Source organism: Salvelinus alpinus, chromosome 4, assembly GCF_045679555.1.
Source record: "Salvelinus alpinus chromosome 4, SLU_Salpinus.1, whole genome shotgun sequence".
Lineage (NCBI taxonomy): Eukaryota > Metazoa > Chordata > Actinopteri > Salmoniformes > Salmonidae > Salvelinus > Salvelinus alpinus.
This window is the reverse complement of record NC_092089.1, coordinates 16,521,080-16,547,078: the sequence shown is the minus strand read 5'-3', so window position 1 is coordinate 16,547,078 and position 25,999 is coordinate 16,521,080. Positions and strand designations below refer to the sequence as shown.

The 25,999-nt window shown below is 49.6% G+C and overlaps 1 protein-coding gene across 3 annotated transcripts in view; it reads left to right on the top strand.

The window, feature by feature from the left end:
* Positions 1-25,999, top strand: part of cdkal1 (CDK5 regulatory subunit associated protein 1-like 1) — a 1,024,035-nt gene that overhangs the window by 216,982 nt on the left and 781,054 nt on the right. For all 3 annotated transcript variants that reach the window (XM_071395740.1, XM_071395742.1, XM_071395741.1), the window contains exons 6-7: positions 9,442-9,490; positions 24,149-24,269. In XM_071395740.1, coding sequence (XP_071251841.1) covers positions 9,442-9,490; positions 24,149-24,269 — 170 coding nt within the window. The remainder of the gene's footprint in view (positions 1-9,441; positions 9,491-24,148; positions 24,270-25,999) is intronic.

Sequence of the window (25,999 nt, the reverse complement as noted above, 5' to 3'; positions counted from 1 at the left end):
TAAAGGGTGCTTCCCAAATCGCACCCTATTCCCTATATACAGTGCATGACTTTAGTCCAGGACTCATATGGGCTCTGCTCTAAAGTAGTGCACTATATAGGGAGTAGAGTGCCATTTAGGGGACACACTAAAGCTACATGGAAAATAGAAGAAGCGATCTGCAATCTAAACACATTGAAAGTCCTACAGTAATGAATTCACCAGCTGTTTTCTTTCAGCCTGGGGGTCGACATGAATGGCATTGTATATTGAGTTTAAATGCATTATTCATGAAATAGTAGGTTTAACATAAGATGGGACATTGATGTTTATTAAGGGGACACGCAGCCAGGCACAATATTGAATTTAGAAATGACCTTAGTGATAATATCCATGTATTGATTTCATATGAAAGAGTCGTACAAGCAGGTATTATCCATGGTATGTACTTTACATAAGAGTTGATGATTCTGAGAATCCAGAGAGTAGCCCTTCTTTAAAATGGACGCTTGATGAAAAAGGTAACGTTGCTCTTTTGAAAGGCTGGATGATGTTTGAAATAGTTGTATTGTTGGCGTTGGTCTCCGGGGGAATATTTAATGTGATTTCAATGTTTGTTTCGACTCTTATTGTTTATCTGATGCAATTTCACTTAAGCTCTTAATACAATGACAAAAACAAAGCTGACGTGGGTTATATTTACCCATAACAACCCTCCCTGAGTGGATTCAGTTCAGTCAGTCATTTCCCTGAACGTATTATACAACTGCAGTTAACAAGCATGAGATCCTCAGATAGACACGCTAGGCTGTTTCCTGCCTCGACCTCACTGCCTTTACTTTTCCTGCTGCAGAACATCAGACTGTTCTACTTGGACAGGCCTATGCTACGGTCTGCTTCTAGGCCCCATAATGCAACACTCGGAACAGTTGTACTTAGACTTCTATCCCATGAAGGCATTTGATCCCCAGCGGTATCGACCGGCCCTCTCTCAACCGTTGGTCATGACATCACCTCAGAAAACCACCAGGAGTTGGATTCTCCCTAAAGTACTTAATTCTTAGTCTTTCTACCCGCCGACAGCAGAAAAAGATCCTAGTGCCTAGTCCCTCCCTCCCTCCCTCCCTCCCTCCCTCCCTCCCTCCCTCCCTCTCTCTCTCTCTCTCTCTCTCTCTCTCTCTCTCTCTCTCTCTCTCCTCTCTCTCTCTCTCTCTCTCTCTCTCTCTCCTTCTCTTTCGGTTTATCCACCCAGGTGTGCTTTACTACTGAGAGAAATTAAAGATAAATGTCATATCAGCAGAGCTAGCGATCACTGAGCGACGGGGCAGCGAGAGAGGAGAGCAGACTCTTCTAAAGAAACTCTGGCTCAGCGGGCCTCCTCTCTCTCCTCTTTGACTCTTTGCTTTCTCTGCTTTTAAATGAAGATGAAAGAGGTCTGCAGACTTAAGTACAGTCTTCCTGAAAGACTATTGATCATAGCGAACGGCGGGGCGGCAAGGCGGCAGGGGATGAGAGACGTAGTGAGCGGGGTTAGTGTTATGGGGGGATGAGAGGAGTTAGCCTTAGTCCTGGCTGTTCATCTTTATGGGGGATGAGAGACAGTGAGAGGGGTTAGTGTTATGGGGGGATGAGAGGAGTTAGCCTTAGTGCTAGCTGTTCATCTTTATGGGGGATGAGAGACAGTGAGAGGGGTTAGCCTTAGTGCTAGTTGTTCATCTTTATGGGGGATGAGAGACAGGGAGAGGGGTTAGTGTTATGGGGGGAGGAGAGGAGTTAGCCTTAGTGCTAGCTGTTCATCTTTATGGGGGATGAGAGACAGTGAGAGTGGTTAGCCTTAGTGCTAGCTGTTCATCTTTATGGGGGATGAGAGACAGTGAGAGGGGTTAGCCTTAGTGCTAGCTGTTCATCTTTATGGTGGATGAGAGAGAGGGAGAGGGGTTAGCCTTAGTGCTAGTTGTTCATCTTTATGGGGGATGAGAGACAGTGAGAGTGGTTAGCCTTAGTGCTAGTTGTTCATCTTTATGGGGGATGAGAGACAGTGAGAGGGGTTAGCCTTAGTGCTAGTTGTTCATCTTTATGGGGGATGAGAGAGAGGGAGAGGGGTTAGCCTTAGTGCTAGTTGTTCATCTTTATGGGGGATGAGAGACAGTGAGAGGGGTTAGCCTTAGTGCTAGTTGTTCATCTTTATGGGGGATGAGAGAGAGGGAGAGGGGTTAGCCTTAGTGCTAGTTGTTCATCTTTATGGGGGATGAGAGACAGTGAGAGTGGTTAGCCTTAGTGCTAGTTGTTCATCTTTATGGGGGATGAGAGAGAGGGAGAGGGGTTAGCCTTAGTGCTAGTTGTTCATCTTTATGGGGGATGAGAGACAGTGAGAGGGGTTAGCCTTAGTGCTAGTTGTTCATCTTTATGGGGGATGAGAGACAGTGAGCGGGGTTAGCCTTAGTGCTAGCTGTTCATCTTTATGGGGGATGAGAGACAGTGAGAGGGGTTAGCCTTAGTGCTAGTTGTTCATCTTTATGGGGGATGAGAGAGAGGGAGAGGGGTTAGTGTTATGGGGGGCTGAGAGGAGTTAGCCTTAGTGCTAGCTGTTCATCTTTATGGGGGATGAGAGACAGTGAGAGGGGTTAGCCTTAGTGCTAGCTGTTCATCTTTATGGGGGATGAGAGACAGTGAGAGGAGTTAGCCTTAGTGCTAGCTGTTCATCTTTATGGGGGATGAGAGACAGTGAGAGTGGTTAGCCTTAGTGCTAGCTGTTCATCTTTATGGGGGATGAGAGACAGTGAGAGGGGTTAGCCTTAGTGCTAGTTGTTCATCTTTATGGGGGATGAGAGACAGTGAGAGGGGTTAGCCTTAGTGCTAGCTGTTCATCTTTATGGGGGATGAGAGACAGTGAGAGGGGTTAGCCTTAGTGCTAGTTGTTCATCTTTATGGGGGATGAGAGACAGTGAGAGGGGTTAGCCTTAGTGCTAGTTGTTCATCTTTATGGGGGATGAGAGACAGTGAGAGGGGTTAGCCTTAGTGCTAGTTGTTCATCTTTATGGGGGATGAGAGACAGTGAGAGTGGTTAGCCTTAGTGCTAGCTGTTCATCTTTATGGGGGATGAGAGACAGTGAGAGGGGTTCATCTTTATGGGGGATGAGAGACAGTGAGAGGGGTTCATCTTTATGGGGGATGAGAGACAGTGAGAGGGGTTAGCCTTAGTGCTAGCTGTTCATCTCTATGGGGGATGAGAGACAGTGAGAGGGGTTCATCTTTATGGGGGATGAGAGACAGTGAGAGGGGTTAGCCTTAGTGCTAGTTGTTCATCTTTATGGTGGATGAGAGACAGTGAGAGGGGTTAGCCTTAGTGCTAGTTGTTCATCTTTATGGGGGATGAGAGACAGTGAGAGTGGTTAGCCTTAGTGCTAGTTGTTCATCTTTATGGGGGATGAGAGAGAGGGAGAGGGGTTAGTGTTATGGGGGGCTGAGAGGAGTTAGCCTTAGTGCTAGCTGTTCATCTTTATGGGGGATGAGAGACAGTGAGAGGGGTTAGCCTTAGTGCTAGCTGTTCATCTTTATGGGGGATGAGAGACAGTGAGAGGGGTTCATCTTTATGGGGGATGAGAGACAGTGAGAGGGGTTAGCCTTAGTGCTAGTTGTTCATCTCTATGGGGAATGAGAGACAGTGAGAGGGGTTAGCCTTAGTGCTAGCTGTTCATCTCTATGGGGAATGAGAGACAGTGAGAGGGGTTCATCTTTATGGGGGATGAGAGACAGTGAGCGGGGTTAGCCTTAGTGCTAGTTGTTCATCTTTATGGGGGATGAGAGACAGTGAGAGGGGTTAGCCTTAGTGCTAGTTGTTCATCTCTATGGTGGATGAGAGACAGTGAGAGGGGTTAGCCTTAGTGCTAGTTGTTCATCTCTATGGGGGATGGGAGGTATTAGGGTTAGCGCTACCTGTTAGTTTCTCATCTCCTAGCGCAGCGTGTCGGCCGCAGGAGCACCGGAGGGTCCAAATGACAGCTGCCCCCTGCTGGCGCTGAGCCGTGTCCTCTGCTCTCTGTAGTCCTCACACGTATGGATGGACTGCCCACGCGGACACACCTCACACAGTCACAGGCAGAGACCGTTGGCCCTGACCCCAGCTTGGAACCTGGCTTATAGTAGTGAGGGAGTAGGTGGTTTGGAAGAACTGGGATGGGGACGGGGGACGGGCTGCTTTCTAGATCTAAGGTTACTCTATCTGTCGATCCCTCCCAGGTCTCTAAACAGCCTCCCTGGTCCCTAAACAGCCTCCCATGTCTCTAAACAGACTCCCTGGTCTCTAAACAGCCTCCCTGGTCACTAAACAGCCTCCCAGGTCACTAAAACAGCCTCCCTGGTCACTAAACAGCCTCCCAGGTCACTAAAACAGCCTCCCTGGTCACTAAACAGCCTCCCTGGTCCCTAAACAGCCTCCCAGGTCCCTAAACAGCCTCCCTGGTCCCTAAAACAGCCTCCCTGGTCACTAAACAGCCTCCCAGGTCACTAAAACAGCCTCCCTGGTCACTAAACAGCCTCCCAGGTCACTAAACAGCCTCCCTGGTCCCTAAAACAGCCTCCCTGGTCCCTAAACAGCCTCACTGGTCCCTAAACAGCCTCACTGGTCCCTAAACAGCCTCACTGGTCCCTAAACAGCCTCACTGGTCCCTAACCAGCCTCCCTGGTCCCTAAAACAGCCTCCCTGGTCCCTAAACAGCCTCACTGGTCCCTAAACAGCCTCACTGGTCCCTAAAACAGCCTCCCAGGTCCCTAACCAGCCTCCCTGGTCCCTAACCAGCCTCCCAGGTCACTAAACAGCCTCCCAGGTCCCTAACCCGCCTCCCTGGTCCCTAAACAGCCTCCCAGGTCCCTAAACAGCCTCCCAGGTCCCTAAAACAGCCTCCCTGGTCCATAAACAGCCTTCCAGGTCCCTAAACAGCCTCCCTGGTCCCTAAACAGCCTCCCTGGTCCCTAAACAGCCTCCCTGGTCCCTAAACAGCCTTCTCATGAAATGGACACTTGTTGTTATCGTCTGTATTTATGTACTTCATCTACAATCTATATTTACATTATTATATTGTCAGGACATTTACATTATTACATTGGTCGGTACATTATTATTGGTCGGTTGTTGTTATATTGCTGTTGTCTCTATGTACCTGAGAGTAATGCTGTGGTCTCTGTCACTGAGAGTAATGCTGTGGTCTCTGTCACTGAGAGTAATGCTGTGGTCTATGTCACAGAGTAATGCTGTGGTCTCTGTGTCACAGAGTTATGATGTGGTATCTGTGTCACTGAGAGTAATGCTGTGGTCTCTGTCACTGAGAGTAATGCTGTCATCTCTGTCACTGAGAGTAATGCTGTCATCTCTGTCACTGAGAGTAATGCTGTGGTCTCTGTCACCGAGAGTAATGCTGCGGCCTCTGTGTCACTGAGAGTAGTGCGGTGGTCTCTGTCACTGAGAGTAATGCTGTGGTCTATGTGTCACTGAGAGTAATGCTGTGGTATCTATGTCATTGAGAGTAATGCTGTGGTCTCTGTGTCACTGAGAGTTATGATGTGGTATCTGTGTCACTGAGAGTAATGCTGTGGTCTCTGTCACTGAGAGTAATGCTGTGGTCTCTGTCACTGAGAGTAATGTTGTCATCTCTGTCACTGAGAGTAATGCTGTCATCTCTGTCACTGAGGGTAATGCTGTGGTCTCTGTCACCGAGAGTAATGCTGTGGTCTCTGTGTCACTGAGAGTAATGCTGTGGTCTCTGTGTCACTGAGAGTAATGCTGTGGTCTCTGTCACTGAGAGTAATGATGTGGTCTCTGTGTCACTGAGAGTAATGCGGTGGTCTCTGTGCCCTTTGACCGGTATAGCAGTACAGAAGGTTTTTAAAGTGGAGCCACTGAAAAGGTAGCAGTGCATCCTACACACACACACACACACACACACACACACACACACACACACACACACACACACACACACACACACACACACACACACACACACACACACACACACACACACACACACACACACACACACACACACACACACAGAGAGAGAGAAACAAACTCTGCTAGTCTCAGCCCCTTCTGCCTCTCCCCTGCTGCTCAGAGTGGACACAGATTGCTGTCCCATTAGGAGCAAATTGATTTTCATTTCCGTGCTTATCATGCATATAACTGCTGCGAGACGGGAGAGGCCTTGGATGTGTCCCACATGCCACTCTGTCCCCTATAGTTCGAAGGTCTGTTATTGTTCTATAAAGGGAATAGAGTGGCATTTGGAATAGGGGGGGCGTAGCGCTTGTTTGTCCCATCCATCCTCCAGGCGGTACCCTCTGCCCCGCTGCACTCTGCCCAGGGACGGGGAGGGGGTAATGGGGCTCCAGGCCCGTCGAGGCCTGGGGGTGGGCCCTGGACGGGAGCGGAGGCCTGCTAGACCCAACTATTTAACTGAGGGGGTTTGCAGCAGGACACAACTGATACACATTTCCTTTTAATAGATCAGATTTTACAATCTCTGGTTCCCCAGGCAGAAATAACACAGTGGAGAAGGGGAAACTGCGGGAGAGGAAAAAACGGAGGGAGATTGGCTCATGCAGAAATAACACAACAGAAGAGAGGAGAGGGGGAAACGGAGGGTGGAAAAGGAGGAGGGAAACTGAGGGGGGAAACGTAGGGTGGAAAAGGAGCAAAACGGAGCAAGAAGTTGCGCTGCGTAGAAGCTCTTCTCTCTTTTGGGGCGTCGTTCTCAGTCCAGACCCCTGGTCCTCCTGTTTATCAATAGGATATTGAATCAGCACAGAGATGTGATTGATTGTTGTTGGATGTGGCTGTAGCTCTGTGTCACACTGTGTTTATGTTTCACTGTTTCAGAAGCAGTGTGTGTATTTTACGCTGTTGTTTTGTTTGTGATTTGGGGTTGATGGTGTTTCCTGCAGTTATGAGTTCAGGAATGAAATGTAAAACAGCGTCAAGGCCAACGGAGTCTAAATGAGTTGTGTGCATAGAAGGAGAAGCTGGGTTTACCTTGCAGTTATTCACATGGACATGTTTCATATCGCTGTTTAGCTGTGGCTCCCTAGTTGTAGTGTGGTTAGTAGAGGGGGGACACGGACCCGTCTCCTCTCTCTACTTACCCGTCTCCCCTCTCTACTAACCCGTCTCCTCCCTCTACTAACCCGTCTCCTCTCTCTAGTAACCCGTCTCCTCTCTCTACTAACCCGTCTCCTCTCTCTACTAACCCGTCTCCTCTCTCTAGTAACCCGTCTCCTCTCTCTACTAACCCGTCTCCTCTCTCTACTAACCCGTCTCCTCCCTCTACTAACCCGTCTCCTCTCTCTACTAACCCGTCTCCTCTCTCTACTAACCCGTCTCCTCCCTCTACTAACCCGTCTCCTCTCTCTACTAACCCGTCTCCTCTCTCTACTAACCCGTCTCCTCTCTCTACTAACCCGTCTCCTCTCTCTACTAACCCGTCTCCTCTCTCTAGTAACCCGTCTCCTCTCTCTACTAACCCGTCTCCTCTCTACTAACCCGTCTCCTCCCTCTACTAACCCGTCTCCTCTCTATACTAACCCGTCTCCTCTCTATACTAACCCGTCTCCTCTCTCTACTAACCCGTCTCCTCTCTCTACTAACCCGTCTCCTCTCTCTACTAACCCGTCTCCTCTCTCTACTAACCCATCTCCTCTCTCTACTAACCCGTCTCCTCTCTCTAGTATCCCGTCTCCTCTCTCTACTAACCCGTCTCCTCTCTCTACTAACCCGTCTCCTCTCTCTACTAACCCGTCTCCTCTCTCTACTAACCCGTCTCCTCTCTCTACTAACCCGTCTCCTCTCTCTACTAACCCGTCTCCTCTCTCTAGTATCCCGTCTCCTCTCTCTACTAACCCGTCTCCTCTCTCTACTAACCCGTCTCTCAGCAGTCTAATGGCTTGAGGGGTAGAAGCTGTTCAGGGGCCTTTTGGTCCCAGACTTGCCGTGCTTAGAGAGAGATCCCTGGCTATGTTGTCGTCTACCACTGTGTTGTTCCTCCCTTCTTTCTGTTATGTTATTATTGTTTCTCTCTGTATTGTTGCGAAGGACCCGTCAGTCAGCATTTCACTGTCAGTCTACACCTGTTTACAAAGCATTTCACTGTTAGTCTACACCTGTTTACAAAGCATTTCACTGTCAGTCTGCATCTGTTTACAAAGCATTTCACTGTCAGTCTGCATCTGTTTACAAAGCATTTCACTGTCAGTCTACATCTGTTTACAAAGCATTTCACTGTCAGTCTGCATCTGTTTACAAAGCATTTCACTGTCAGTCTGCATCTGTTTACAAAGCATTTCACTGTCAGGCTGCATCTGTTTACAAAGCATTTCACTGTCAGTCTGCATCTGTTTACAAAGCATTTCACTGTCAGTCTGCATCTGTTTACAAAGCATTTCACTGTCAGTCTACACCTGTTTACAAATCATTTCACTGTTAGTCTACACCTGTTTAAAAGCATTTCACTGTCAGTCTACACCTGTTGTTTACAAAGCATTTCACTGTCAGTCTACACCTGTTGTTTACAAAGCATTTCACTGTCAGTCTACACCTGTTTACAAAATATTTCACTGTCAGTCTACACCTGTTGTTTACAAAGCATTTCACTGTCAGTCTACACCTGTTGTTTACAAAGCATTTCACTGTCAGTCTACACCTGTTGTTCACAAAGCATTTCACTGTCAGTCTACACCTGTTGTTTACAAAGCATTTCACTGTCAGTCTACACCTGTTGTTTACAAAGCATTTCACTGTCAGTCTACACCTGTTTACAAAGCATTTCACTGTCAGTCTACACCTGTTTACAAAGCATTTCACTGTCAGTCTGCATCTGTTTACAAAGCATTTCACTGTCAGTCTACACCTGTTTACAAATCATTTCACTGTTAGTCTACACCTGTTTACAAAGCATTTCACTGTCAGTCTACACCATGTTCCCTCTCTCTGTGTCTCTCTCTCTCTATCTCTCTCTGTCTCTGTGTCTCTCTGTCTCTCTTTGTCTCTCTCTCTCTGTCTCTCTATCTCTCTCTCTCTCTGTCTCTCTTCCCTCTCTCTCTCTGTCTCTCTCTCTCTCTCTGTCTCTCTCTCTGTCTCTCTTTGTCTTTCTCTCTCTCTCTTTCTCTCTCTCTCTGTCTCTCTCTCTCTCTCTCTCTCTCTCTTTCTCTCTCTCTGAGTCTCTGTCTGTCTCTTTCTCTCTGTCTCTCTCTGTCTCTCTCTTTCTCTCTGTGTCTCTCTCTGTCTCTCTTTCTCTCTGTCTCTCTCTTTCTCTCTGTGTCTCTCTCTTTCTCTCTGTGTCTCTCTCTGTCTCTCTCTTTCTCTCTGTGTCTCTCTCTGTCTCTCTCTCTTTCTCTCTGTCTCTCTTTCTGTCTGTCTCTCTTTCTCTCTGTCTCCTATGTGTGTTTTCTAACCCTGTCCTCTGTGTGTTCCAGGTTCAGCAGATTGACCGTGTGGTGGAGGTGGTGGACGAGGCTGTTAAAGGTGAGACACGTAACCGTCACGTGACCGTGGGCGTTCCAGGGTTTCTTAACGTGTTATTATAGCGTCATGTTCTCATGTTATTATCCCGTTAGTCTCATACCACAGCTCTTTATGTGGCCAGTAACTGACCTTGTTTGTTGGAAAGGTTTTACAGGAAGCCTCAGTTGAATTGAAGAATGGATAGTCATTAACATCAGAGTCCCTGTTCAACCAGACCTCCTTCAGTCCAGGATAGTCATTAACATCAGAGTCCCTGTTCAACCAGACCTCCTTCAGTCCAGGATAGTCATTAACATCAGAGTCCCTGTTCAACCAGATCTCCTTCAGTCCAGGACATGTATCTGTTTATGATTGAAATACATTGTCAAATTTCCCCTTCCAATGTTTTATTTTCTAATTTATTTCCCCTTTATTTAACCAGGTAGGCCAGTTGAGAACAAGTTCTAATTTCCAACTGCGACCTGGCCAAGATAAAGCAAAGCAGTGCGACACAAACAACAACACAGAGTTACACATAAACAAACATACAGTCAATAATACAGTAGAAAAATATATATACAGAATGTGCAAATGAAGAAGAGTAGGGTAGTAAGGCAATAAATAGGCCATAGTGACGAAATAATTACAATTTAGCAATTAAACACTGGAGTGACAGATGTCCAGATGATGATGTGCAAGTAGAGATACCTGGGTGCAAAAGAGCAAGACGGTAAGTAATAATATGGGGATGAGGTAGTCGGGTGGGCTATTTACAGATTGGCTATGTACAGGTACAGTGATCGATAAGCTGCTCAGACAGCTGATGCTTACAGTTAGAGAGGGAGATATGACTCCAGCTTCAGAGATGACACCTAGGTATTTGTAGTTGTCCACATTTTCTAGGTCAGAAAATGGTCTCGTCTGTGTAGAGGTGGATCAGCGAATCACCAGCAGCAAGAGCAACATCATTTATGTATACAGAGAAAAGAGTCGACCCGAGAATTGAACCCTGTGGTACCCCCATAGAGACTGCCAGAGGTCCGGTCAACAGGCCGTCCGATTTGACACACTGAACTCTGTCTGAGAAGTAGTTGGTGAACCAGGCGAGGCAGTCATTTGAGAAGCCAAAGCTATTGAGTCTGCCGATGAGAATGTAGTGATTGACAGAGTCGAACGCCTTGGCCAGGTCGATGAAGACGGCTGCACGGTACTGTCTCTTTATCGATGGCGGTTATGATATCGTTTAGGACCTTGAGCGTGGCTGAGGTGCACCCGTGACCAGCTCGGAAACCAGATTGCATAGTGAAGAAGGTACGGTGGGATTCAAAATGGTCGGTAATCTGTTTGTTAACTTGGCTTTCAAAGACTTTAGAAAGGCAGGGTATGATAGATATAGGTCTGTAACAGTTTGGGTCTAGAGTATCTCCCCCTTTGAAGAGGGGGATGACCGCGGCACCTTTCCAATCTTTGGGGATCTCAGACGATACGAAAGAGAGGTTGAACAGGCTAGTAATAGGGGTGGCAACAATGGCGGCAGATCATTTTAGAAAGAGAGGGTCCAGATTGTCTAGCCCGGCTAATTAGTAGGGGTCCAGATTTTGTAGCTCTTTCAGAACATCAGCTGTCTGAATTTGGGTGAAGGAGAAGCGGCGGGGGGGGGGGGGGGGGGTTGCTGCAGGGGGTGCTGAGATGTTGGCAGGGTTAGGGGTAGCCAGGTGGAACGCATGGCCAGCCGTGGAAAACTGCTTATTGAAATTATCGATGTCAGACATTCATGACTGTAAAACGCCTGGGCTTGATTTATTTCCTTCTGTTTTCATCCTTACCGACGCTCGGCGGCTTAGCATCTGACAAAGAGAGAGAGAAATAATAATGGCCCCGGTGGGGGGTGGTGTCTGGACAGGAGCTGTTATCAGTCTCCCTCTCTCTCTCTTTCTTTCTCTCTCTTCCTCTCCCTCCTCTCCCTCTCTCTCCTCTCTCTTCCTCTCTCTCCTCTCTCTTCCTCTCTCTCTTCCTCTCTCTCTCTCTCCTCTCTCTATCCTCTATCTCTCTCTCTCTCTCTCCCTCTCCCTCCTCTCTCTCTTCTCTCTCCCTCTCCTCTCTCTCTCCTCTCTCTTCCTCTCTCTTCTCTCTCCCTCTCCTCTCTCTCTCCTTTTTCCTCTCTTCCTCTCTTCCTCTCTCCCCCCTCCTTTCTTCCCTCCTCTCTCTCTCCTCCCTCCTCTCTTCCCTCCCCTCCTCTCTCTCTCCTCCTCTCCCCCCTCCTCTCTCCCCTCCTCTCTCCTCTCCTCTCTCCCCTCCTCTCTTCTTGCCCTTTTATGCACTTTCTTTTTCATCAATATGTCGTCTGGAGCTTTGCTGTCATGATCAGTGGCCACTAGAGGAACCAGGTTAGACTCTGGCTGTACCACTAGAGGAACCAGGTTAGACTCTGGCTGTACCACTAGAGGAACCAGGCTAGACTCTGGCTGTACCACTAGAGGAACCAGGCTAGACTCTGGCTGTACCACTAGAGGAACCAGGAGGAACCAGGCTAGACTCTGGCTGGTAGTGGTAGTACTGGTACTGGTACTGGTTCTGGTACTGGTTCTGGTAGTGGTACTGGTTTTGGTACTGGTAGTGGTAGTGGTTCTGGTAGTGGTACTGGTTCTGGTAGTGGTACTGGTAGTGGTACTGGTACTGGTTCTGGTTTTGGTACTGGTAGTGGTACTGGTAGTGGTTCTGGTAGTGGTACTGGTTCTGGTAGTGGTACTGGTAGTGGTACTGGTTCTGGTAGTGGTACTGGTAGTGGTAGTGGTACTGGTAGTGGTAGTGGTACTGGTAGTGGTTCTAGTACTGGTAGTGGTACTGGTTCTGGTAGTGGTACTGGTAGTGGTAGTGGTACTGGTACTGGTAGTGGTACGGTTACTGAGAGAGGCAGACAGGAAACACAAACACCAGAGGATCTTTAAATAGGTGTTCTGGTAGTGGTACTGGTTTTGGTACTGGTAGTGGTACTGGTAGTGGTTCTGGTAGTGGTACTGGTTCTGGTAGTGGTACTGGTAGTGGTACTGGTACTGGTTCTGGTTTTGGTACTGGTAGTGGTACTGGTAGTGGTTCTGGTAGTGGTACTGGTTCTGGTAGTGGTACTGGTAGTGGTACTGGTTCTGGTAGTGGTACTGGTAGTGGTAGTGGTACTGGTAGTGGTAGTGGTACTGGTAGTGGTTCTAGTACTGGTAGTGGTACTGGTTCTGGTAGTGGTACTGGTAGTGGTAGTGGTACTGGTACTGGTAGTGGTACGGTTACTGAGAGAGGCAGACAGGAAACACAAACACCAGAGGATCTTTAAATAGGTGTTATCTGTTGTTTTTCTCTCGCTCAACTTCTTTCCCTTTCCGTATGTCTCTTCCCCCTTTTTTCTCCCTCTCTCCCCTCTCGATCTCCCTCTCTCCCCTCTCTATCTCCCTCTCTCCCCTCTCTATCTCCCTCCTCCCCTCTCTATCTCCCTCCTCCCCTCTCGATCTCCCTCCTCCCCTCTCGATCTCCCTCCTCCCCTCTCGATCTCCCTCCTCCCCTCTCTATCTCCCTCCTCCCCTCTCGATCTCCCTCCTCCCCTCTCGATCTCCCTCTCTCCCCTCTCGATCTCCCTCTCTCCCCTCTCTATCTCCCTCCTCCCCTCTCTATCTCCCTCCTCCCCTCTCGATCTCCCTCTCTCCCCTCTCTATCTCCCTCCTCCCCTCTCTATCTCCCTCCTCCCCTCTCGATCTCCCTCCTCCCCTCTCGATCTCCCTCCTCCCCTCTCGATCTCCCTCTTTCCCCTCCCCTCTCGATCTCCCTCTCTCCCCTCTCGATCTCCCTCCTCCCCTCTCGATCTCCCTCTCTCCCCTCTCGATCTCCCTCTCTCCCCTCCCCTCTCTATCTCCCTCTCTCCCCTCTCTATCTCCCTCCTCAGCTCTCGATCTCCCTCTCTCCCCTCTCTATCTCCCTCTCTCCCCTCTCTATCTCCCTCCTCCCCTCTCGATCTCCCTCTCTCCCCTCTCGATCTCCCTCTCTCCCCTCTCTATCTCCCTCCTCCCCTCTCAATCTCCCTCCTCCCCTCTCGATCTCCCTCTCTCCCCTCTCTATCTCCCTCTCTCCCCTCTCGATCTCCCTCCTCCCCCTCTCTATCTCTTCCTCTTTGGCATGCGGAGGGAGTGAAGGAGGTTAGCTCGGGGAAAGGAAATGATTCCCCAGCTCGCTGCATCATTAGTGGTTTTATTACAGCACGTCAGAAAGCGTCTGTTGTCTCTCAGCTTTCAAACCCTGTGACCAAGAGGTACATTTTAGGGGAAGTCAATCCAGCTAGTAATCCCAGAGGATTGTGGATTGTGCCCTCTGAGCAGTGATTTGATTGGCCTTTTGGAATGATGCGTCCTGAGAATATGGGTTGTATTTACAGTGGTGTTTGTTCTTCACTGGTTGCCCTTTTCTTGTGACAACAGGTCACACGTCTTGCTGCTGTGATGGCACACTGTGGTATTTCACCCAGTCTCTATCTCTCTGTCTCTCTCTCTCTGTTTCTCTGTGTGGCTCTCTCTCTCACTCTCTCGGTCTCTGTGTGTCTCTCTCTGTCTCTCTGTGTGTCTCTCTGTCTCTCTATCTCTCTGTGTGTGTCTCTCTCTCTCTCTGTCTCTCTGTGTCTCTCTCTCTCTGAGAAGGTAAAGGAGCTGTACGCTATGTGCTGTAGCTCACTGCTCAGTCTCCCACTGTGTCCGTTCTGCTAAAACACTTTCCATGTTCCTGGACCAGCCTGCGGGTGACTTATCCACCTTTCCCTATCAACTTTACCAGACTGTAACACCATGAAAGAGAGTTAAACCTCCCTGCCCCCAACAGTTCAGGGGAGTTAAACCTCCCTGCCCCCAACAGTTCAGGTCCAGGGGAGTTAAACCTCCCTGCCCCCAACAGTTCAGGTCCAGGGGAGTTAAACCTCCCTGCCCCCAACAGTTCAGATCCAGGGGAGTTAAACCTCCCTGCCCCCAACAGTTCAGGTCCAGGGGAGTTAAACCTCCCTGCCCCCAACAGTTCAGGTCCAGGGGAGTTAAACCTCCCTGCCCCCAACAGTTCAGGTCCAGGGGAGTTAAACCTCCCTGCCCCCAACAGTTCAGGTCCAGGGGAGTTAAACCACCCTGACCCCAACAGTTCAGGTCCAGGGGAGTTAAACCTCCCTGCCCCCAACAGGTCCAGGGGAGTTAAACCTCCCTGCCCCCAACAGTTCAGGTCCAGGGGAGTTAAACCACCCTACCCCCAACAGTTCAGGTCCAGGGGAGTTAAACCTCCCTGCACCCAACAGTGCAGGTCCAGGGGAGTTAATCCTCCCTGCCCCCAACAGTTCAGGGGAGTTAAATCTCCCTGCCCCCAACAGTTCAGGGGAGTTAAACCTCCCTGCCCCCAACAGTTCAAATCCAGGGGAGTTAAACCACCCTGCCCCCAACAGTTCAGGGGAGTTAAACCTCCCTGCCCCCAACAGTCCAGGGGAGTTAAACCTCCCTGCCCCCAACAGTCCAGGGGAGTTAAACCTCCCTGCCCCCAACAGTTCAGATCCAGGGGAGTTAAACCTCCCTGCCCCCAACAGTTCAGGTCCAGGGGAGTTAAACCTCCCTGACCCCAACAGTTCAGGTCCAGGGGAGTTAAACCTCCCTGCCCCCAACAGTTCAGGAGAGTTAAACCTCCCTGCCCCCAACAGTTCAGGTCCAGGGGAGTTAAACCTCCCTGCCCCCAACAGTTCAGATCCAGGGGAGTTAAACCTCCCTGCCCCCAACAGTTCAGGTCCAGGGGAGTTAAACCACCCTGACCCCAACAGTTCAAGTCCAGGGGAGTTAAACCTCCCTGCCCCCAACAGTTCAGGTCCAGGGGAGTTAAACCTCCCTGCCCCCAACAGTTCAGGAGAGTTAAACCTCCCTGCCCCCAACAGTTCAGGTCCAGGGGAGTTAAACCTCCCTGCCCCCAACAGTTCAGGTCCAGGGGAGTTAAACCTCCCTGCCCCCAACAGTTCAGGTCCAGGGGAGTTAAACCACCCTGCCCCCAACAGGTCCAGGGGAGTTAAACCTCCCTGCCTCCAACAGTTCAGGTCCAGGGGAGTTAAACCTCCCTGCCCCCAACAGGTCCAGGGGAGTTAAACCTCCCTGCCCCCAACAGTTCAGGTCCAGGGGAGTTAAACCTCCCTGCCCCCAACAGTTCAGGTCCAGGGGAGTTAAACCTCCCTGCCCCCAACAGTTCAGGTCCAGGGGAGTTAAACCTTCCTGCCCCCAACAGTTCAGGTCCAGGGGAGTTAAACCTCCCTGCCCCCAACAGTTCAGGTCCAGGGGAGTTAAACCACCCTGCCCCCAACAGTTCAGGTCCAGGGGAGTTAAACCACCCTTCCCCCAACAGTTCAGGGGAGTTAAACCTCCCTGCCCCCAACAGTTCAGGTCCAGGGGAGTTAAACCTCCCTGCCCCCAACAGTTCAGGTCCAGGGGAGTTAAACTTCCCTGCCCCCAACAGTTCAGGTCCAGGGGAGTTAAACCTCCCTGCCCCCAACAGGTCCAGGGGAGTTAAACCTCCCTGCCCCCAACAGTTCAGGTCCAGGGGAGTTAAACCTCCCTGACCCCAACAGTTCAGGGGAGTTAAACCTCCCTGCCCCCAACAGTTCAGGTCCAGTGGAGTTAAACCTCCCTGCCCCCAACAGTTCAGGGGAGTTAAACCTCCCTGCCCCCAACAGTGCAGGTCCAGGGGAGTTAAACCTCCCTGCCCCCAACAGTTCAGGTCCAGGGGAGTTAAACCTCCCTGCCCCCAACAGGTCCAGGGGAGTTAAACCTCCCTGCCCCCAACAGTGCAGGTCCAGGGGAGTTAAACCTCCCTGACCCCAACAGTTCAGGGGAGTTAAACCTCCCTGCCCCCAACAGTTCAGGTCCAGGGGAGTTAAACCTCCCTGCCCCCAACAGGTCCAGGGGAGTTAAACCTCCCTGCCCCCAACAGTGCAGGTCCAGGGGAGTTAAACCTCCCTGCCCCCAACAGGTCCAGGGGAGTTAAACCTCCATGCCCCCAACAGTTCAGGTCCAGTAGAACAAGACGTTGTTTAAAAACACCTTGACTGCGGTCCACTGTCTCTGTGTGAAGGTTGCTCTCTGCAGACCCGCTCTCAGAACTATGAAATCAAATATACAATTGAACAAAGAGATTGAAAAACAACAACAATGTTTTCTTGGACTCTGAAGCAACGGTAACGGCTTCACTTTCTCACGTGGACTTTGTCTTTATTTTGTCTTGTTGTGGGAAAGTTTCCAGTGGCCTGACTGGAAGTGATATTATTTATAATGGTACAACAGGTAATGCCCTATTTTCAAGAGAGTCTGAAATAAACGGGAACATTCTGAACTTTCCCTTGCTGCATTTATGGGCCCCGGCATTTATTTTATTTTTATTTTTATTTAACCAGGTCGGCAAGTTGAGAGCAAGTTCTCATTTACAACTGCGACCTGGCCAAGATAAAGCAAAGCAGTTCGACACATACAACAACACAGAGTTACACATGGAGTAAAACAAACTAGTAGAAAAATAAGTCTATATACAATGTGATTAAATGAGGTGAGATAAGGGAGGTGAAGGCAAAAAAAGGCCATGGTGGCAAAGTAAATACAATATAGCAAGTAAAACACTGGAATGGTAGATTTGCAGTGGACGAATGTGCAAAGTAAAGATATAAATAATGGGGTGCAAAGGAGCAAAATAAATAAATATAGTAGGGGAAGAGGTAGTTGTTTGGGCTAAATTATAGATGGGCTATGTACAGGTGCAGTAATATGTGAGCTGCTCTGACAGCTGGTGTTTAAAGCTAGTGAGGGAGATAAGTGTTTCAAGTTTCAGAGATTTTTGTAGTTCGTTCCAGTCATTGGCAGCAGAGAACTGGAAGGAGAGGCGGCCAAAGGAAGAATTGGTTTTGGGGGTGACCAGAGATATATACCTGCTGGAGCGCGTGCTACAGGTGGGTGCTGCTATGGTGACCAGCGAGCTGAGATAAGGGGGGACTTTACCTAGCAGGGTCTTGTAGATGACCTGGAGCCAGTGGGTTTGGCGACGAGAATGAAGCGAGGGCCAGCCAATGAGAGCGTACAGGTCGCAGTGGTGGGTAGTATATGGGGCTTTGATGACAAAACGGATGGCACTGTGATAGACTGCATCCAATTTATTGAGTAGGGTATTGGAGGCTATTTTGTAAATGACATCAACGAAGTCGGTATGTTTGGCAGCATGAGTGAAGGAGGCTTTGTTGCGAAATAGGAAGCCAATTCTAGATTTAACTTTGGATTGGAGATGTTAAATGTGAGTCTGGAAGGAGAGTTTACAGTCTAACCAGACACCTAGGTATTTGTAGTTGTTCACATTGTCTAAGTCAGAACCGTCCAGAGTAGTGATGCTAGTCGGACGGGCAGGTGCAGGCAGCGATCGGTTGAAGAGCATGCATTTAGTTTTACGAGCATTTAAGAGCAATTGGAGGCCATGGAAGGAGAGTTGTATGGCATTGAAGCTCGTCTGGAGGTTAGTTAACACAGTGTCCAAAGAAGGTCCAGAAGTATACAGAATGGTGTCGTCTGCGTAGAGGTGGCTCAGAGACTCACTAGCAGCAAGAGTAACATCATTGATGTATACAGAGAAGAGAGTCGGTCCAAGAATTGAACCCTGTGGTACCCCCATAGAGACTGCCAGAGGTCCGGTCAACAGGCCCTCCGATTTGACACACTGAACTCTGTCTGAGAAGTAGTTGGTGAACCAGGCGAGGCAGTCATTTGAGAAACCAAGGCTATCGAGTCTCCCGATGAGGATGTGGTAATGTGTCCTCTTATAGCACCACATAACCAGTTAGTTTAGAGGGGGGGGGCGTCAGGGTAATGTGTCCCTATGTCCCTTTAGACTGTCCAGCAGCCAACACAACACAGTGAGAGGTTATTGTCTGTACCTTTCATATGACCTCTTCTACACCTGGGGAAACCCTTTGATGTGCTTTGTCTTTGCACACCTGCCCCCCCTCGTTAACCACCCCGAGGGAAGTAGACAAGCTCAGTGTCTCCCCGGTGTCTCTACAGGGCTCTCTGTTGATCTCCGCTCACAGAAGGGAGGAGGAAGATAACATTTTTTATTTTTTACATCCATGACTTTTCACTGAACTAGTGAATTATAAAATGACATGATCTTCCCTCTATCTGGGGATCTGATGCTTCTCTCCCTGTTCTCAATTATTATCATGTAGATGGGCCGTAGAAATGATTTAGCTGGTGTTATTAGTTCACGGCGCATTCTTCTGAAGGCAGGAGGGGCTGGCAACAGGTCTGTAATTACATTCTAGCCTGTGATGTGGGGCTGAGAGAGGCTCGGGAGCCGTCTCGGACACATGAACTTTTGATACGACGAAGGGCATTAGGCACCTGGTTATCGTCTTCATCTCTCCGCCGCTGCTTTATAGCAAAACAATTAGAAAACATCAGACTCTGAGGAGAGAGAGAGAAATACCTCACCTCTTATGAGAGATCTCTATGGGTCACTATGTCATCCAGTTTTTACTCCCGCTCTCATCCCTTTCATTCCTGTCTTCCCCCTACTACCCTCCCTCCCTACAGTACCTCCCTCCCTCCCCCCTACCACCCTCCCTCCCTCCCTACAGTACCTCCTTCCCTCCCCCTACCTCCCCCCCTCCCTCCCTACAGTACCTCCCTCCCTACTATATATATATATATAATATAAATATATATATATATATATATATATATATATATTTACAATTTACACCCACAATACAGAATACCAGAGACCCTTCTTCCCATCAATTTACGCCTCTCACCTGCTCTGCAACAATCATTGCATTTTTCATATGATTTTAATTACATGCTGTTGAAAAGAGATATCGTTAAAAACGCCACAATTTAATGAAACGCATTTTTCCATTTGTCATTGTGAGGATCTCTGTCATTCTTACCGTGAGATCGTCTGAATGAGAGATTATGAGCCAGACAAATAACTCCATCACTCCGTTTCTCTCCTCCTCCATCCCTCTGTTTCTCTCCTCCTCCATCCCTCTGTTTCTCTCCTCCTCCATCCCTCTGTTTCTCTACCCCTCCATCCCTCTGTTTCTCTACCCCTCCATCCCTCCGTTTCTCTCCTCCTCCATCCCTCTGTTTCTCTCCTCCTCCATCCCTCCGTTTCTCTCCTCCTCCATCCCTCTGTTTCTCTACTCCTCCATCCCTCCGTTTCTCCATCCCTCTGTTTCTCTCCTCCTCCATCCCTCCGTTTCTCCATCCCTCTGTTTCTCTCCTCCTCCATCCCTCTGTTTCTCTACCCCTCTGTTTCTCTACCCCTCTGTTTCTCTCCTCCTCCATCCCTCCGTTTCTCTACCCCTCTGTTTCTCTCCTCCTCCATCCCTCCGTTTCTCTACCCCTCTGTTTCTCTCCTCCTCCATCCCTCCGTTTCTCTACCCCTCTGTTTCTCTACCCCTCTGTTTCTCTCCTCCTCCATCCCTCCGTTTCTCTACCCCTCTGTTTCTCTCCTCCTCCATCCCTCTGTTTCTCTACCCCTCTGTTTCTCTCCTCCTCCATCCCTCCGTTTCTCTACCCCTCTGTTTCTCTCCTCCTCCATCCCTCCGTTTCTCTACCCCTCTGTTTCTCTCCTCCTCCATCCCTCTGTTTCTCTACCCCTCTGTTTCTCTCCTCCTCCATCCCTCCGTTTCTCTACCCCTCTGTTTCTCTCCTCCTCAATCCCTCCGTTTCTCTACCCCTCTGTTTCTCTCCTCCTCCATCCCTCTGTTTCTCTACCCCTCTGTTTCTCTCCTCCTCCATCCCTCCGTTTCTCTACCCCTCTGTTTCTCTCCTCCTCCATCCCTCTGTTTCTCTACCCCTCTGTTTCTCTCCTCCTCCATCCCTCCGTTTCTCTACCCCTCTGTTTCTCTCCTCCTCCATCCCTCCGTTTCTCTACCCCTCTGTTTCTCTCCTCCTCCATCCCTCCGTTTCTCTACCCCTCTGTTTCTCTCCTCCTCCATCCCTCCGTTTCTCTACCCCTCTGTTTCTCTCCTCCTCCATCCCTCCGTTTCTCTACCCCTCTGTTTCTCTCCTCCTACATCCCTCTGTTTCTTTCCTCCTTCATCCCTCCATTTCTCTACCCCTCCATCCCTCTGTTTCTCTCCTCCTCCACCCCTCTGTTTCTCTCCTCCTCCATCCCTCTGTTTCTTTCCTCCTTCATCCCTCCGTTTCTCTACTCCTCCATCCCTCCGTTTCTCTCCTCCTCCATCCCTCCGTTTCTCCATCCCTCCATCCCTCCATTTCTCTACTCCTCCATCCCTCCGTTTCTCTCCTCCTCCATCCCTCCGTTTCTCCATCCCTCCGTTTCTCTCCTCCTCCATCCCTCCGTTTCTCTCCTCCTCCATCCCTCCGTTTCTCTCCTCCTCCATCCCTCCGTTTCTCTCCTCCTCCATCCCTCCGTTTCTCCATCCCTCCATTTCTCTACTCCTCCATCCCTCCGTTTCTCTCCTCCTCCATCCCTCCGTTTCTCCACCCCTCCGTTTCTCTCCTCCTCCATCCCTCCGTTTCTCCATCCCTCCATCCCTCCATTTCTATACTCCTCCATCCCTCCATTTCTCTACTCCTCCATCCCTCTGTTTCTCTACTCCTCCACCCCTCCGTTTCTCTCCTCCTCCATCCCTCCGTTTCTCCATCCCTCCATCCCTCCATTTCTCTACTCCTCCATCCCTCCGTTTCTCTACTCCTCCATCCCTCCGTTTCTCTCCCCCTCCATCCCTCCATTTCTGTGTGTGTGTGTGTGTGTCTCTCGTGTTCTTCCTATAGCCTATAATGTAATATATTCTGGTTGTTTTGTGAAGAAGTGTTTGCCTGACTGACTTGCATTTCTGTGTGTTATGTGTGAAGGTCACTCGGTGTCCTGACTACTATTTCTGTGTGTTATGTGTGAAGGTCACTCGGTGCCCTGACTAGTATTTGTGTGTGTTATGTGTGAAGGTCACTCGGTGTCCTGACTACTATTTCTGTGTGTTATGTTTGAAGGTCACTCGGTGTCCTGACTAGTATTTCTGTGTGTTATGTTTGAAGGTCACTCGGTGTCCTGACTACTATTTCTGTGTGTTATGTGTGAAGGTCACTCGGTGTCCTGACTAGTATTTATGTGTGTTATGTGTGAAGGTCACTCGGTGTCCTGACTAGTATTTCTGTGTGTTACGTGTGAAGGTCACTCGGTGTCCTGACTAGTATTTGTGTGTGTTGTGTGAAGGTCACTCTGTGTCCTGACTAGTATTTGTGTGTGTTATGTTTGAAGGTCACTCGGTGCCCTGACTAGTATTTGTGTGTGTTACGTGTGAAGGTCACTCGGTGTCCTGACTACTATTTCTGTGTGTTATGTTTGAAGGTCACTCGGTGTCCTGACTACTATTTCTGTGTGTTATGTGTGAAGATCACTCGGTGTCCTGACTAGTATTTATGTGTGTTATGTGTGAAGGTCACTCGGTGTCCTGACTAGTATTTCTGTGTGTTACGTGTGAAGGTCACTCGTTGTCCTGACTAGTATTTGTGTGTGTTATGTGTGAAGGTCACTCTGTGTCCTGACTAGTATTTGTGTTATGTGTGAAGGTCACTCGGTGTCCTGACTAGTATTTCTGTGTGTTATGTGTGAAGATCACTCGGTGTCCTGACTAGTATTTCTGTGTGTTATGTGTGAAGGTCACTCGGTGTCCTGACTAGTATTTGTGTGTGTTATGTGTGAAGATCACTCGGTGTCCTGACTAGTATTTATGTGTGTTATGTGTGAAGGTCACTCGGTGTCCTGACTAGTATTTCTGTGTGTTACGTGTGAAGGTCACTCGTTGTCCTGACTAGTATTTGTGTGTGTTATGTGTGAAGGTCACTCTGTGTCCTGACTAGTATTTGTGTTATGTGTGAAGGTCACTCGGTGTCCTGACTAGTATTTCTGTGTGTTATGTGTGAAGATCACTCGGTGTCCTGACTAGTATTTGTGTGTGTTATGTGTGAAGGTCACTCTGTGTCCTGACTAGTATTTGTGTGTGTTATGTGTGAAGGTCACTTGGTGTCCTGACTAGTATTTGTGTGTGTTACGTGTGAAGGTCACTCGGTGTCCTGACTAGTATTTATGTGTGTTATGTGTGAAGGTCACTCTGTGTCCTGACTAGTATTTGTGTGTGTTACGTGTGAAGGTCACTCTGTGTCCTGACTAGTATTTGTGTGTGTTACGTGTGAAGGTCACTCGGTGTCCTGACTAGTATTTGTGTGTGTTACGTGTGAAGGTCACTCGGTGTCCTGACTAGTATTTGTGTGTGTTACGTGTGAAGGTCACTCGGTGTCCTGACTAGTATTTGTGTGTGTTACGTGTGAAGGTCACTCGGTGTCCTGACTAGTATTTGTGTGTGTTACGTGTGAAGGTCACTCGGTGTCCTGACTAGTATTTGTGTGTGTTACGTGTGAAGGTCACTCGGTGTCCTGACTAGTATTTGTGTGTGTTACGTGTGAAGGTCACTCGGTGTCCTGACTAGTATTTGTGTGTGTTACGTGTGAAGGTCACTCGGTGTCCTGACTAGTATTTGTGTGTGTTACGTGTGAAGGTCACTCGGTGTCCTGACTAGTATTTGTGTGTGTTACGTGTGAAGGTCACTCGGTGTCCTGACTAGTATTTGTGTGTGTTACGTGTGAAGGTCACTCGGTGTCCTGACTAGTATTTGTGTGTGTTACGTGTGAAGGTCACTCTGTGTCCTGACTAGTATTTGTGTGTGTTACGTGTGAAGGTCACTCGGTGTCCTGACTAGTATTTGTGTGTGTTACGTGTGAAGGTCACTCGGTGTCCTGACTAGTATTTGTGTGTGTTACGTGTGAAGGTCACTCGGTGTCCTGACTAGTATTTATGTTATGTGTGAAGGTCACTCGGTGTCCTGACTAGTATTTATGTGTGTTATGTGTGAAGGTCACTCGGTGTCCTGACTAGTATTTGTGTGTGTTACGTGTGAAGGTCACTCGGTGTCCTGACTAGTATTTGTGTGTGTTACGTGTGAAGGTCACTCGGTGTCCTGACTAGTATTTGTGTGTGTTACGTGTGAAGGTCACTCTGTGTCCTGACTAGTATTTGTGTGTGTTACGTGTGAAGGTCACTCGGTGTCCTGACTAGTATTTGTGTGTGTTACGTGTGAAGGTCACTCGGTGTCCTGACTAGTATTTGTGTGTGTTACGTGTGAAGGTCACTCTGTGTCCTGACTAGTATTTGTGTGTGTTACGTGTGAAGGTCACTCGGTGTCCTGACTAGTATTTGTGTGTGTTACGTGTGAAGGTCACTCGGTGTCCTGACTAGTATTTGTGTGTGTTACGTGTGAAGGTCACTCTGTGTCCTGACTAGTATTTGTGTGTGTTACGTGTGAAGGTCACTCGGTGTCCTGACTAGTATTTGTGTGTGTTATGTGTGAAGGTCACTCTGTGTCCTGACTAGTATTTGTGTGTGTTATGTGTGAAGGTCACTTGGTGTCCTGACTAGTATTTGTGTGTGTTACGTGTGAAGGTCACTCGGTGTCCTGACTAGTATTTGTGTGTGTTACGTGTGAAGGTCACTCGGTGTCCTGACTAGTATTTGTGTGTGTTACGTGTGAAGGTCACTCGGTGTCCTGACTAGTATTTGTGTGTGTTACGTGTGAAGGTCACTCGGTGCGTCTGCTGGGTCAGAAGAAGAACAACGGGAAGCGTCTCGGCGGTGCCAGACTGGATCTGCCCAAGATTAGGAAGAACCCTCTGATCGAGATCATATCGATCAATACAGGGTGAGCTGCTACACACACACACACACACACACACACACACACACACACACACACACACACACACACACACACACACACACACACACACACACAGGTAGCCGACAAACGGGGGGAGGCCAGAGATAGCTAGACCAGTGACTGGCTGGCATCGTCGCTCAGACCAGTGACTGGCTGGCCTCATCACTCAGACCAGTGACTGGCTGGCCTCATCGCTCAGACCAGAGACTGGCTGGCCTCGTCACTCAGACCAGTGACTGGCTGGCCTCGTCACTCAGACCAGTGACTGGCTGGCCTCATCGCTCAGACCAGAGACTGGCTGGCCTCGTCGCTCAGACCAGTGACTGGCTGGCCTCATCACTCAGACCAGTGACTGGCTGGCCTCATCGCTCAGACCAGAGACTGGCTGGCCTCGTCACTCAGACTAGTGACTGGCTGGCCTCATCACTCAGACCAGAGACTGGCTGGCCTCATCGCTCAGACCAGAGACTGGCTGGCCTCGTCGCTCAGACCAGTGCCCGGCTGGCCTCATCACTCAGACCAGAGACTGGCTGGCCTCGTCGCTCAGACCAGTGCCCGGCTGGCCTCATCACTCAGACCAGAGACTGGCTGGCCTCGTCGCTCAGACCAGAGACTGGCTGGCCTCGTCACTCAGACCAGTGACTGGCTGGCCTCGTCACTCAGACTAGTGACTGGCTGGCCTCATCGCTCAGACCAGAGACTGGCTGGCCTCGTCGCTCAGACCAGAGACTGGCTGGCCTCGTCGCTCAGACCAGTGACCGGCTGGCCTCATCACTCAGACTAGGGGGTGGACACTTGAAATGGAATACTTCCTCATGGCAACAGAGGGGGGGGGGGGGGGGTCATTGAATGGTGCTGTCCCAATACCTACGTGACATACCTACCTGCATGGTCATTTCCCAGGCCAGTAACCAGTAATACATTGTTAAGGTCTGAGGAATTCAGTGACTCAGATTCACAGACACACACACATAGAGAGAGAGAGACCCTGCAGGTAGCCATAATAAGACATTTGTCTATTCCTTTGGAATGTTTGTGAGTGTGATTTTTGTTTATTTCACTTGCTTTGGCAATGTAAACATATGTTTCCCATGTTAATGGAGCACCCACCTCCTCTCTCTGTGGGACATGGAGCACCCACCTCCTCTCTCTGTGGGACATGGAGCACCCACCTCCTCTCTCTGTGGGACATGGAGCACCCACCTCCTCTCTCTGTGGGACATGGAGCACCCACCTCCTCTCTCTCTGTGGGACATGGAGCACCCACCTCCTCTCTCTCTGTGGGACATGGAGCACCCACCTCCTCTCTCTGTGGGACATGGAGCCCCCACCTCCTCTCTCTGTGGGACATGGAGCACCCACCTCCTCTCTCTGTGGGACATGGAGCACCCACCTCCTCTCTCTCTGTGGGACATGGAGCACCCACCTCCTCTCTCTGTGGGACATGGATCACCCACCTCCTCTCTCTCTGGGACATGGAGCACCCACCACCTCCTCTCTCTGTGGGACATGGAGCACCCACCTCCTCTCTCTCTGTGGGACATGGAGCCCCCACCTCCTCTCTCTGTGGGACATGGAGCACCCACCTCCTCTCTCTGTGGGACATGGAGCACCCACCTCCTCTCTCTGTGGGACATGGGGCACCCACCTCCTCTCTCTCTCTGTGGGACATGGAGCCCCCACCTCCTCTCTCTGTGGGACATGGAGCACCC